The sequence below is a fragment of the Pelodiscus sinensis genome, chromosome 25 (assembly GCF_052426305.1).
Source record: "Pelodiscus sinensis isolate ZL-2025 chromosome 25, ASM5242630v1, whole genome shotgun sequence".
In the NCBI taxonomy this organism is placed as follows: Eukaryota; Metazoa; Chordata; order Testudines; family Trionychidae; genus Pelodiscus; species Pelodiscus sinensis.
Window position 1 is genome coordinate 20894045 of NC_143076.1, and position 12725 is coordinate 20906769.

Here is a 12725-nt window from a genome sequence, read left to right on the forward strand (position 1 = left end):
GAACTAATAGAGCAGGGGTGGGCAACGAGCAGCTGGCGGGCCAGACACAGTTCACAAGGGTTAGCCCCTGGTGGGCCACCAGATGCTTTATTTGACCTGTGCCTCTGCAGGTACAGCTGCTTGCAGCCCCCATTGGCCTTCGTTTGCCTTTCCTAGAGCTGCAGGAAGCAGTACCCCAGGGAAATCTCAAGCCTAAGCTGTACGCACACCGTGAAGCCTAACCGGGGTCGGTATGTTCCACAAACCGGAAGTGTGGGTGCAGGCTGCCTACAAAGTTAAGTTTCACTCCCTTGGTATAGGAGCACCCCGCCCCACAGCCACGGACACACTCTTCTGTCAGCCTGGCTGCAGCTCGGCTGGCAGCAGGTGTGGGGTTTGTCACTCCTGAAACAGCACTGTAGCAATTTCAACCTAACAGGTCAGCCAGGGGCCCTGTGGAGACCACAGCACCCCTAGAGCACTGTCCTGGGACACGGGCAGCTGCCAGTCCCAGGGATTTGGGAATTGTGTGGAGTCGGGGTGGGAGAGGCGCTACCCTTTAGCAATGGGGTCTGGGGATGCGAGAAACAAGCTGTGGAGAGACACTATGCGTTTCCTCAGGGGTGTGCGTGTGTGCAAACATGCGCAGCGCTTCTCCAGGGGCATGTGTGTGCGTACATGCCGTTTCCTCAGGGGCATGCATGTGTGTGTGTGTGTGCACATGCATGTGCAGCGCTTCCCCAGCGGCGTGTGTGTGTGTGTGTACACGCCGTTTCCTCAGGGGCGTGCGTGTGTGTGTGTGTGCGCGTGCATATGCAGTGCTTCCCCAGTGGCGTGTGTGTGTGTAAATGCTGTTTCCTCAGGGGCTAGAGTTGCCAGGTGTCCGGTTGAACCGGACAGTCCAGTATTTGAGCTTTCTGTTCGGGAAACAAATTGAGAAAATAGAAGTGTCCGGTATTTTCTAAATAAGACGTAATGTAAATGGTGATGTAATGTCAAGGGTGTGGGTATTTTTGTTGAAGCGGCGAGGAGCCCTGTGGCACCGCATAGACTAACAGATTCACTGGAGCACCAGCTTTGGTGGGCACCGACCGGCTGCTGCCAGATGCTGCCAGATGCACAGTGGAAATTTCCAGCCAGGTCTAACTGCAGGTAGGAAATAGGCAGGTAATTTTGTTGAACCCATCTGGCAACCCTGCCAGGTGCGCGTGCTCAGGTGTGTGTGTGTGTGTGTGTGTGTGCCAGGTGCGCGTGCTCAGGTGTGTGTGTGTGTGTGTGTGCCAGGTGTGCGTGCTCAGGTGTGTGTGTGTGTGTGTGCCAGGTGCGCGTGCTCAGGTGTGTGTGTGTGTGTGTGCCAGGTGCACGTGCTCAGGGGTGTGTGTGTGTGTGTGCGCGCCAGGTGCGCGTGCTCAGGTGTGTGTGTGTGTGTGTGCCAGGTGCGCGTGCTCAGGTGTGTGTGTGTGTGTGTGTGCCAGGTGCGCGTGCTCAGGTGTGTGTGTGTGTGTGTGTGCCAGGTGCGCGTGCTCAGGTGTGTGTGTGTGTGTGTGTGTGCCAGGTGCGCGTGCTCAGGTGTGTGTGTGTGTGTGTGTGTGCCAGGTGCGCGTGCTCAGGTGTGTGTGTGTGTGTGTGTGTGTGTGTGTGTGCCAGGTGCGCGTGCTCAGGTGTGTGTGTGTGTGTGTGTGTGTGTGCCAGGTGCGCGTGCTCAGGTGTGTGTGTGTGTGTGTGTGTGCCAGGTGCACGTGCTCAGGTGTGTGTGTGTGTGTGTGTGTGTGTGTGTGTGTGTGTGCCAGGTGCGCGTGCTCAGGTGTGTGTGTGTGTGTGTGTGTGCCAGGTGCACGTGCTCAGGTGTGTGTGTGTGTGCCAGGTGCGCGTGCTCAGGTGTGTTTGTGTGTGTGTGTGTGTGTGCCAGGTGCGCGTGCTCAGGTGTGTGTGTGTGTGTGTGTGTGTGTGCCAGGTGCGCGTGCTCAGGTGTGTGTGTGTGTGTGTGTGTGTGTGTGCCAGGTGCGCGTGCTCAGGTGTGTGTGTGTGTGTGTGTGTGTGTGCGCCAGGTGCACGTGCTCAGGTGTGTGTGTGTGTGTGTGTGTGCCAGGTGCGCATGCTCAGGTGTGTGTGTGTGTGTGTGTGTGTGTGTGTGCCAGGTGCACGTGCTCAGGTGTGTGTGTGTGTGTGTGTGTGCCAGGTGCGCGTGCTCAGGTGTGTGTGTGTGTGTGTGTGTGTGTGTGTGTGCCAGGTGCACGTGCTCAGGTGTGTGTGTGTGTGCCAGGTGCGCGTGCTCAGGTGTGTTTGTGTGTGTGTGTGCCAGGTGCGCGTGCTCAGGTGTGTGTGTGTGTGTGTGTGTGTGCCAGGTGCGCGTGCTCAGGTGTGTGTGTGTGTGTGTGTGCCAGGTGCGCGTGCTCAGGTGTGTGTGTGTGTGTGTGTGTGTGCCAGGTGCGCGTGCTCAGGGGTGTGTGTGTGTGTGCCAGGTGCGCGTGCTCAGGTGTGTGTGTGTGTGTGTGCAAGGTGCGCGTGCTCAGGTGTGTGTGTGTGTGTGTGTGTGTGTGTGTGCCAGGTGCGCGTGCTCAGGTGTGTGTGTGTGTGTGCCAGGTGCGCGTGCTCAGGTGTGTGTCTGTGTGTGTGCCAGGTGCGCGTGCTCAGGTGTGTGTGTGTGTGTGTGTGTGCCAGGTGCGCGTGCTCAGGTGTGTGTGTGTGTGTGTGTGTGCCAGGTGCGCGTGCTCAGGTGTGTGTGTGTGTGTGTGTGTGTGTGTGTGTGTGTGCCAGGTGCGCGTGCTCAGGGGTGTGTGTGTGTGTGTGTGTGTGTGTGTGTGCCAGGTGCGCGTGCTCAGGTGTGTGTGTGTGTGTGTGCCAGGTGCGCGTGCTCAGGTGTGTGTGTGTGTGTGTGTGCCAGGTGCGCGTGCTCAGGTGTCTCTGTGTGTGTGTGCCAGGTGCGCGTGCTCAGGTGTGTGTGTGTGTGTGTGTGCCAGGTGCGCGTGCTCAGGTGTGTGTGTGTGTGTGTGTGTGTGCCAGGTGCGCGTGCTCAGGTGTGTGTGTGTGTGTGTGTGCCAGGTGCGCGTGCTCAGGTGTGTGTGTGTGTGTGCCAGGTGCGCGTGTTCAGGTGTGTGTGTGTGTGTGTGTGTGCCAGGTGCGCGTGCTCAGGTGTGTGTGTGTGTGTGTGTGTGCCAGGTGCGCGTGTTCAGGTGTGTGTGTGTGTGTGTGTGTGCCAGGTGCGCGTGCTCAGGTGTGTGTGTGTGTGTGTGTGTGTGTGTGTGTGTGTGTGTGCCAGGTGCGCGTGTTCAGGTGTGTGTGTGTGTGTGTGCCAGGTGCGCGTGCTCAGGTGTGTGTGTGTGTGTGTGTGTGTGTGCCAGGTGCGCGTGTTCAGGTGTGTGTGTGTGTGTGTGTGTGTGTGCCAGGTGCGCGTGCTCAGGTGTGTGTGTGTGTGTGCCAGGTGCGCGTGTTCAGGTGTGTGTGTGTGTGTGTGTGTGTGTGCCAGGTGCGCGTGCTCAGGTGTGTGTGTGTGTGTGTGTGTGCCAGGTGCGCGTGTTCAGGTGTGTGTGTGTGTGTGTGTGTGCCAGGTGCGCGTGCTCAGGTGTGTGTGTGTGTGTGTGTGTGTGTGTGTGTGTGTGCCAGGTGCGCGTGTTCAGGTGTGTGTGTGTGTGTGTGTGTGCCAGGTGCGCGTGTTCAGGTGTGTGTGTGTGTGTGTGTGTGCCAGGTGCGCGTGCTCAGGTGTGTGTGTGTGTGTGCCAGGTGCGCGTGCTCGGGGGGGTAGCACCAGGCGGCCCCGCCCCGTGACTGGAGCGGGTGGGCGGGAATCCAGAGCCTCTCGCCCCGCCCAGCACGCGCTGACCACGTGCTCTCTGCGCGCGCGCGCGCGCACACACACACACACACACACACAGAGAGCCCCAGGCACTTCCGGCTCCGGGAGATGACGCGCGGCGCGGGGCGGTGACGTCAGCTGTTGCCAGCCTGAGGCTGAGTGGGAAGTGGAAGCGCCCGGGCCCCGGTAAGACGCGCAGCTCCGCCCCTCCCCCCCCCCACCCCGGCGCGCGAGGAGCGGGCGGGGCCAGCCGCGGAGCCCGCACTCCCTGCTCTGCGGCGCCTGCGGAACTGCCCGCCGCGGGATGGGGGGAGGGGCAGCGCGCACGGACCCGCCCCCAGTGGCCCAGGCCGGGGCCGCCGGGTACTCGCCTGTGGCGGCCCCGGGATCCCCCGGCCTTGGCGCTGCCGGGAGAGCGGGCGCCGGGCTCGAGGGGCCCAGGGCAAAGGCCCGTCCGCTCTGCCCGGGGCCATCACGTGATCCCTTCCCAGCCCGTTCTGCCGGGGCGGCGGGGGGCCCTGGCTTGGGGCAGTGGCACCGCAGCTGCGCGCGGTTCGTTCTGACACAGCTCGAGAGCACTGCGGGGCTGGGTGCTCATCCCGCGCCTGTGCTGGCTGGCGGCGCTTTGAGAGCATGGGGGGCGCAGCTTATCAAGTTTCCCATCCTTGGCCTATTTGAATCGTGTGTGTGTGATGGGGCAGGGCAGGAGAGCGAGGAAGAGGAGAAGAACAGTGCAGGTGGAGAAAGTTACTTGAGCCCTGTGAAATCAAATGTGTTGTGGATTTTGGAAAAGCAGCGAGAGAGCATTGAATGTCCTTGCTGTCACCAGTATCAGAGAGGTAGCCATGTTGGCCTATAGCTGTAAAAGCAACGAGAAGTCCTGTACCACCTTAAAGACAAAGTGGGGTTTTGCCTATGACAACTTATGCCTGAATCTGTTAGTCTTCATGGTGCTGCAGGAGTCCTCATTTTTCTTGCTGTCACAGTGGCCCTGCCCTACCTAAAAGCTGGACACAGGAGTAGTTCTCAAAGACAGTTAACTCAGCTTTCCTTCCTGTGCTCAAATTGCATATGCCATCCAGCCCTGTGGAGCCACCAATGTACAGGCAGTCCCCGAGTTATGCGGATCCGACTTATGTCGGATCCGCAGTTACGAACGGGGCACTTCCTCTCCCTGGTCTCGAGCAGACCAGGGAGAGGAAGCAAAGCGGCGGCAGAACGCGCGGCCAGCTGACAGCCCAGACGCGTCTGGGCTGTCAGCTGGCCGCGCGTTCTGCCGCTCTGCTCTGCTCCGCTCCGCTCCGCTCTGCTCCCCCTCCCCCTGGTCTGCAGACCAGGGGGAGGGGGAGCAGAGCGGAGCATGCGGCCAGCTGACAGCCCAGACGCGTCTGGGCTGTCAGCTGGCCGCGCGTTCTGCCGCTCTGCTCTGCTCCGCTCCGCTCTGCTCTGCTCCCCCTCCCCCTGGTCTGCAGACCAGGGGGAGGGGGAGCAGAGCGGAGCACGCGGCCAGCTGACAGCCCAGACGCGTCTGGGCTGTCAGCTGGCCGCGCGTTCCGCCGCTCTGCTGTGCTCCGCTCTGCTCCCCCTCCCCCTGATCTGCAGGGGGAGCAGAGCGGAGCACGCGGCCAGCTGACAGCCCAGACGCGTCTGGGCTGTCAGCTGGCCGCGCGTTCTGCCGCTCTGCTCTACTCTGCTCCCCCTCCCCCTGGTCTGCAGACCTGGGGGACGGGGAGCAGAGCAGAGCAAAGCCGCAGAGCCCGAGGGCAGCAGGATAGCCACGGCGGGTCTGGGCTGTCCCGCTGCCCGCGTGTTCCGCCGCTTTGCTCCCCGTCCCCCTGGTCTGCAGACCAGGGGGACGGGGAGCAAAGCAGAGCAAAGCCACGGAGCCCGAGGGCAGCAGGATAGCCACGGCGCGTCTGGGCTGTCCCGCTGCCCCCGTGCTCCGCGGCTTTGCTCCGGACGCCTGTGGTACAGCAGCTGGGGCGCTGCCGGTTGGTCCCGTAGCGCCGCTCTGGGTACCACTGGACCAACCCAGCAGCACCCCAGCTGCTCTGCCCCAGGTGTCCCCCAGTCAGCAGCTGCTGAAAATGACCAGTGGCTGACTACAGGAAGCCCCTGCCCCGGGCTTCCTGGAATCAGCCGCTGATCAGTTTCAGCAGCAGCTGACTTGGGGATGCCTGGGGTTCTTAAGTTGAATCTGTATGTAAGTCAGAACTGGCGTCCAGATTCAGCCACTGTTGAAACTGATCAGTTTCAGCAGCGGCTGAATCTGGACGCCAGTTCCGACTTACATACAGATTCAACTTGAGAACAAACCTACAGTCCCTATCTTGTACGTTACCCGGGGACTGCCTGTATATGCTAACCTGGAGTAAATGAGGAGGAGAGAGCTACAAAGTAAGAACAAAAACAATTAGAAAGCCAAGAGAACGTACAGAGAGCCCAGATGTAGATACGGGCAGGAGAGAAAGAAAGAAAGAAAAATGCAGCTACCCGTGGTGCATGGCATGAGGCAGGCATATTAGTCTTTTTCAAGGGGGTGTTCTCCAGAAGAATGTTGGGAGTCACTTCTGTACAATATTGAACTTCTAGCTTTTCTTTTTTTTTGGCTTTGCTCCATCTGCAGTTTGTAGGCAGCTTAGCTGGCTACAAAATCCACTGGTTATAAATATGCCAAATAAATCTTATAGTATTATCATATGTTATTTATTTGCATCAGTACATCAAAGCATCATACATGGAGCCTGTGGAATATTGTCTTTTTGGCTTGTACTAGAGCTGTTAGAGCTGGGGTAAGCAGTAAGCGGCCCAGGCGTGGTTCACCAGGGTTAGCCCCCGGTTAGCCGTCAGACACTTTATTTACCTGCACGGCCTCAGGTTCAGCCACTTGCAGCCTCTGTTGGCCACAGTTCACCATTCCTGACCAGGGGGAGCTATGGAAAGGAGTTCAGGTCAGGCTGCTACTTCCCGTAGCTCCCGTTGGCTGGGAATGGCAAACTGTTGCCAAAAGGAGCTGCGAGAGGCCCATTTCTGCAGCTGCACAGGGAAATGAAGTGCCTGGCAGCCTTCTGAGGCTAATCTTGGAGAACTGCATCTGGCCCATGGGTCATTTATTGTCCACCCCTGTGTTAGAGCAAACGGTGAGTGAGGGAATATCTGTCAGAGCAGACATTTGAATGACATTTTACTATATAATAAACATTAGCATGTATTTCCATACATATAAACCAAAATACTAATTTTTTTTCACTAGCTTGACTAATGTAATTCACTGCAGAACTCTCTCTACTGAGGGGAAAAAGGGGGAATGCAATTAGTGCTATTGTGACCTTGAGTCCTTGAATTTTTCTGCAGGTATTAGCTGTGTAAACAGTCTGAGTGAGCTTACCCTTTGGCTTTGCACTAGATTGGCTTGTGCACAGCAGTATTCCACAAACTGTGATCCATGGTCTCTTGAAATGTCTAGAAGAGTGTATTTATATATAATTGCTCATTCAGTCTGACAGGGATATTATATTATCCAGTGTAGGAACAGCCATGGCTAGGAAATGAATTATGGCAATAAATGAAATACTGCCACCAGTAAAACCCAAATCTGGCAGTATATGTTACATATTAGGTGCCATGGCAAAACAGCAAAATTCTAGGCTAAACTGAAGCTGTTTTTCTTTCTATACTACCTGTATTTCTGTAGGGCAAGACAGGTGATGTGGTTTGCTGAATGCTGCATCTGTTTGTATGCTCTGATGAATACACAGCTTTAGTAAGATCAAAAATGAACTGAGCTTGCTGGCCTCTTTGGGTACTCCTGCACTGAGTTTTCACTACAGAATTTCTCTCCATTGTGCAGCTCCCCTACTGCTGCAGTGGCAGGAGTGCTAGCATAAGCCAGATCCCAGCATTCTTAGTTGTGATAGCAGATCTTCACGACAATGCTGTAAAAACATCTGTGTCCTGTCCCCATTAGTATTCTCACCATGGATGTGGTTTCCCAACTAATAAACTAGTATAGGCATGTTTTTTGTCGCTTGGTAATGCAGGATTGTTTCCATGTAAGACCACTCAGTGTAACAGGTGCTAAATTACCTTAACAAAATCCTGGCACAGTGAGGCATCCGTACGTGAATTCCCTTGCTCTTCAGTTTCAGTTCAGTGCTTAATTTTAATGAGTTAAACATTGAAAAAAGGTACCAAGGTAGAGCACTTGTGTACTCCTTTGGGTTTAATAGCTGTGAAAGCAGAACTTGCTATTTTATTGGTGGGTTCTTGGATATTGTAGTTAAATTGTCTTAAATCTTGAATTCTTGAAAAATCTTCCCTACTGAAGCACTTCTGGTTTTATTTTTGAACTGTAAGAAGTGTACCTGCTACTATTAACCACTGTATTGTGATTTTCATACCTGTTCTTTCTTTAGCCCCTCTCCCCATGTCTGAATGGAGTATACTTTAAAGTGAAATGACAGACCAAGAGAATAACAACAGCATCTCAAGTAACCCTTTTGCAGCCCTCTTCAGCTCTCTAGCTGATGCCAAGCAGTTTGCATCAGTCCAAAAACAGCAGCTGAGGCAACTCACTGGTAAGAGGAGGAAGGAGGCCAAATAATACAGCTCTAGTTGCAAAAGGTTTTTCTTGATAGCATACCTGTGAGATTACGATATTGTGGTATGTGTTTACTATTCAGGTTCAGTACCTTGGGCAGATTTGGGACCATCCATGAAGAGCAATATTTTTTAGGCCTGGACATTTGTAGTGTGGCAGCCCAGAGTATTATTTGTATCTCGGCATAGCATCTTACTTTGCGCTTGAGGCCTGATCCAAAGCCCATTGAATCCACTATGGGACTTGCAGTTGACTTCAGTGATGCACTTGTGCAGCCAGGGCGAGAACAGCCGGGCTGCAGTGCAGTCCCAGAGCAAGCCGCTCACCCTAAGAGCAGCCAGGCAGCCGCCACCAGATTCCCCAGAGCTGGAGCTGGTATCAGCTGAAGGGAGGGAGGCTAAGTCAGCAGCTGGAGGTGGGGCGTGTCCTGTTTTTTTTTTTTTTTTTTTCCAGAGGCCCTGAGCATAGGGAGCTGTCGGTGCCGGCATCAATCTTGCTGCTGCTATTTTCCCATCCCATGTGTAAAATGGGAATAATGATATCAGCCGCATCACAGGAAGTCTATGAATTATTGTTCTAAAGATGGACATTAGTGTGTAATGGCCAAATATTATTATTTAAAGCCATACTCTTGCTTTACCTGTATCCAGATGGGAGTTTTTTGGGAGACAGGGAGGGGGAATGGGAACTGAGCCATGCACCATTGTAGAAGGCAAGTTGTAGAAGTGAGGCGGATGCTTGGAAAATGGTGTGGATGTCTCCCTGGCCGTTCACCGACCAATCTGAATGAACAGGGTGGCTTGTTACTTACCCGCAGTCTCTCTTATTTTGTTGGGACACTTGGCTACTTTGCTTTACAGTTGCAATTTATCAGACACAAAAGGTTTAAGCTGCTTGTTCAAAGACTTGCACTGTTTGACAGGTGCCAGTGTGGAGACAGCCTTTTCACAGAGACAATAAATATTTTAAATGCCACTTTGTATCCTTCAAAACAAAATGCCATTGCTTCCTTAATTCTTCAGCTTGGCATGCATACAGTTTATGGGCTTGTAACCTTCTCCAAGATAGTGCCAGTATTGCTGGTAATAGATGTATATAGTGTATAGACAGGACACACAACTTGTGGTATAACTTTGCTCTGAGCAGGGTGGTACAATGTGGTGTACATGACAGCATACCCATAGTGGGCTCGCTGCTGTCCTTGCCACATAATGAATAATTATGAATTGGCATGCAGAAAGCTAAGCACTGTGGTTTGAAATCAGGGGAGGCCAAAGATGGGAAAGACTTGTGCATGTCACTGATAGTGCTCCCTTGGTTAGTTCAGCCCCTTTTTGCTCCCAGAGACACACTGCTTACCCTTCATGCTACAGTGCTAATGGCTTGAGATGTGTTTGTTTACTATCGTCTCTTTTTTAGCAGATGAAACCTCAGCCAGTCAAGATGACTCAGATAACAGTGTGTCAGAGAGTCTGGATGACTGTGACTATTCTGTGTCTGAGATCAGCCGCTCCTTCCGTTCCCAGCAGGAGCTGTGTGAACAGCTCAACATCAATCACATGATCCAGAGGATCTTCCTTATCACCCTCGACAACAGTGAGTCTACATGCCGTGAAGACTCGTATTATCCAGCGGAATCTCTGGGTTACAAGATTTATTTGACAGGCAGAGTAGTTCAGCCATGGGCGAAGTTATGAGTGTGTGTTAGTCTGAGGCAGTCTTGGCTGTTTGGTAGAGACCAAGTGTGCAGACTAATGACTGCAGTCACATACATCTGACATTATTATTATTTTTATTATTTATGAATTCCCAGACACCAAGCAGGATCAAGGTTCCATTTTGCTAGCCACTGTACAAACGCACAGGTAGACACAGTCGCTGCCCTGAAGAGCTTAGAACCTAATTTTAATTTCTGAGGTTTGTGTGCAGTGTTATGAAAAAATCCGAATAAAACAGCATGGATGAAAAGCAATATTTTTTAAATAAATAACCAACTTAAAAATTAATTTAGTTTTCCTTTAAAAAGCAGCCCATTTAAAGTGAAATCTGAATTTAATATCAGTATGCTATGGCCTACATTTATTATTTCTTAAAACATTTTAAATAAAAAATAAATATGCTGGATCCATGAACCTCTGTCAAAAACTTTGAGTTAATGGCTGCTTTTCTACATAGAGATTTCCTCGTCCCACCACCATTTTAACGTTGGGGGTCAAGCTTTATAAATATGACACGATAGGTCACGTATTCAAAGGCTCGATTCTGTGGGGGACTTGAGCTGTGCCACATTGTGTAAGAGACTGGCAGAGTCATCCTAGGCTCTGGGACCTCGCCTCTGACTAGCAGATACTATCACTTATCTCCATGAGGAACATTCACTGAGCCTATCTTGGTGGTCTCATACTCTTGTTGCATAGCTTCACTCTACCTGAAAACTGATTGAATGAGCTCAAATTATGAATATTTTTATTCTTCCCATCATTCTTCATTTTCTAACATACTAACAATGTACAATTAATAAGACTACCCTCCTAGGCAGCATATAATAGCATACCCTCCTGGGCAGCAAAAAGAGGTAACAAATCTAGTGCACAGACTCTGTTTAGTTGGTTTAGTAGTTATGCACGGCAAATGGAAAAGTTTGATTAAAAAAGTGATCATTGAAATTGAGACTTTCCACTTGGTGATGTGAATCAATCCATCCTGAAATAAATGTAAAGCGCTAAAGTGGGATTTGTGTTGTCCCCACTTGGCATGACCATGCAGCTAGGTTATAGTTCATATCTTGCTTTTCTAAAGCCCCAGTCGGTGCTGCTGTTTGCCCCTTTATTTGGTGAAGTTCACTTGTAGGGATCAGATGGGAAGTGATTTACTTGATGGGTGATTTACTTGAAGGAATGACTTATTCAACATTTCATAGAAATGTCGGACTGGAAAGGACCTTAAAGTCATTAAGTCTACCCCTATGCTGTGGCTGGACCAAATAAACCTAAACCATCCCTCATAGGTGGTCGTCCAACTGTTCTACTACAGCTATATTTAGAAAGCTTTTCTTAATATATAACTTAAGTTTCTGTTGCTGCAGTTGAAGCCCATTGCTTCCTGTCCTACCTGCAGTGGACATGGAGGACAGTCGATCACTGTCCTTATTATAACAGCCCTTAACATAGCTGAAGGCTGTAAGAGGGCCCCTCCTTAGTCATCTTTTCTCAAAACTAAATACACCAGTTTTCTAACCTTTCCTCATACGTCAGGTTTTTAAGCCTTTTATCACTTTGTTGCTCTGCTCTGGGCTCTCTCATTTATCTTTCCTTAAGCGTGACTCTCAGAAATAGCCTCCTTGAGGCCTCCCCAGTTCTGAATATAGTAGGACAATTACCTGTGTATCTTGCATCTTAGCTAGATGGTCCAGTTAGGGCACCCCAGACTGATACTAGCCTTTTTTGCAACTGCATCGCATTGTTGATTCATATTCAGTTTGTGATCCACTATTTCCTACAGATCCTTCTCAGCTGTACTACTGTCTGGCCACTTATTCCCTGTTTTGTATTTATGTCCCTGATTTTTCCTTCCCAAGTGAAGTATTTTGCATTTGTCTTTATTGAATTTCATCTTGTTGATTTCAGATGAATTCTCTCACTTGTCAGTCATTTTTTCTAATTCTGCCTCCAAATTGCTTGTATGACTTCCATCTTTGTGTCTTCTGTATAATTCTATGTATGCTCTCTCTTCCGTTATTCCAGTCATTAATGAAAATACTGAATAATACAAAGCTGACCACATGTGCGAATGTGCACCATCAGGAGAAACACCAATCTAGCTCTGGGAGCTCTGCTAATCAGCTGGTCGGCACTGGAAATTCTCCTGAGTGGCTGCACAAGCATACAGTGTAAAGGGAATGTTGATCCCAGGCTAAACACTTCTTTATATATTTCATAGTAGTATAAACTGCAGACATGGAGCACGTGCCTCAGTGCACATAACAAAATCTATTCCACACGTGGAGAGAGGCTGACAGTTTGCAGTCCCCCATATAATAACCTCCTGAGGAGTATGACCCCTAATCTGAGAACCTCTGACCTAGAGAATGACATTAATTGGTTACTAATTTGATCCAGTATCAAAGGTTAGACTAACTGGTCTATAATTCCCTGGGTCCTCTTTGTTCCACTTGTTAAGGATAGGTATGTTTGCCCTTTTCCAGTCCTGTGGGACATCACCCATTCTCCTTGAGTTCTTTTAGATAATTGCTAATGATACCGAGATTGCTTCGGTAATTCCTTACGTAGCACAGAATCATAGAACACTAGAACTGGAAGGGACCTCGAGAGGTCATCGAGTCCAGTCCTCTGC

General features: G+C 51.4%; 1 protein-coding gene across 3 annotated transcripts in view; it reads left to right on the top strand.

Moving 5' to 3' along the window:
- The first annotated feature begins 3824 nt into the window (after nt 1-3824).
- Nucleotides 3825-12725, top strand: part of UBE4A (ubiquitination factor E4A) — a 33472-nt gene continuing 24571 nt past the window's right edge. For 2 of the 3 annotated variants that reach the window (XM_075909788.2, XM_075909790.2), the window contains exons 1-3: nt 3825-3958; nt 8188-8349; nt 9792-9968. In XM_075909788.2, the coding sequence (XP_075765903.2) occupies nt 8229-8349; nt 9792-9968 (298 nt within the window). In that variant the 5' untranslated portion in view covers nt 3825-3958; nt 8188-8228. The remainder of the gene's footprint in view (nt 3959-8187; nt 8350-9791; nt 9969-12725) is intronic. The other variant, XM_075909789.2, reaches the window with a different exon arrangement.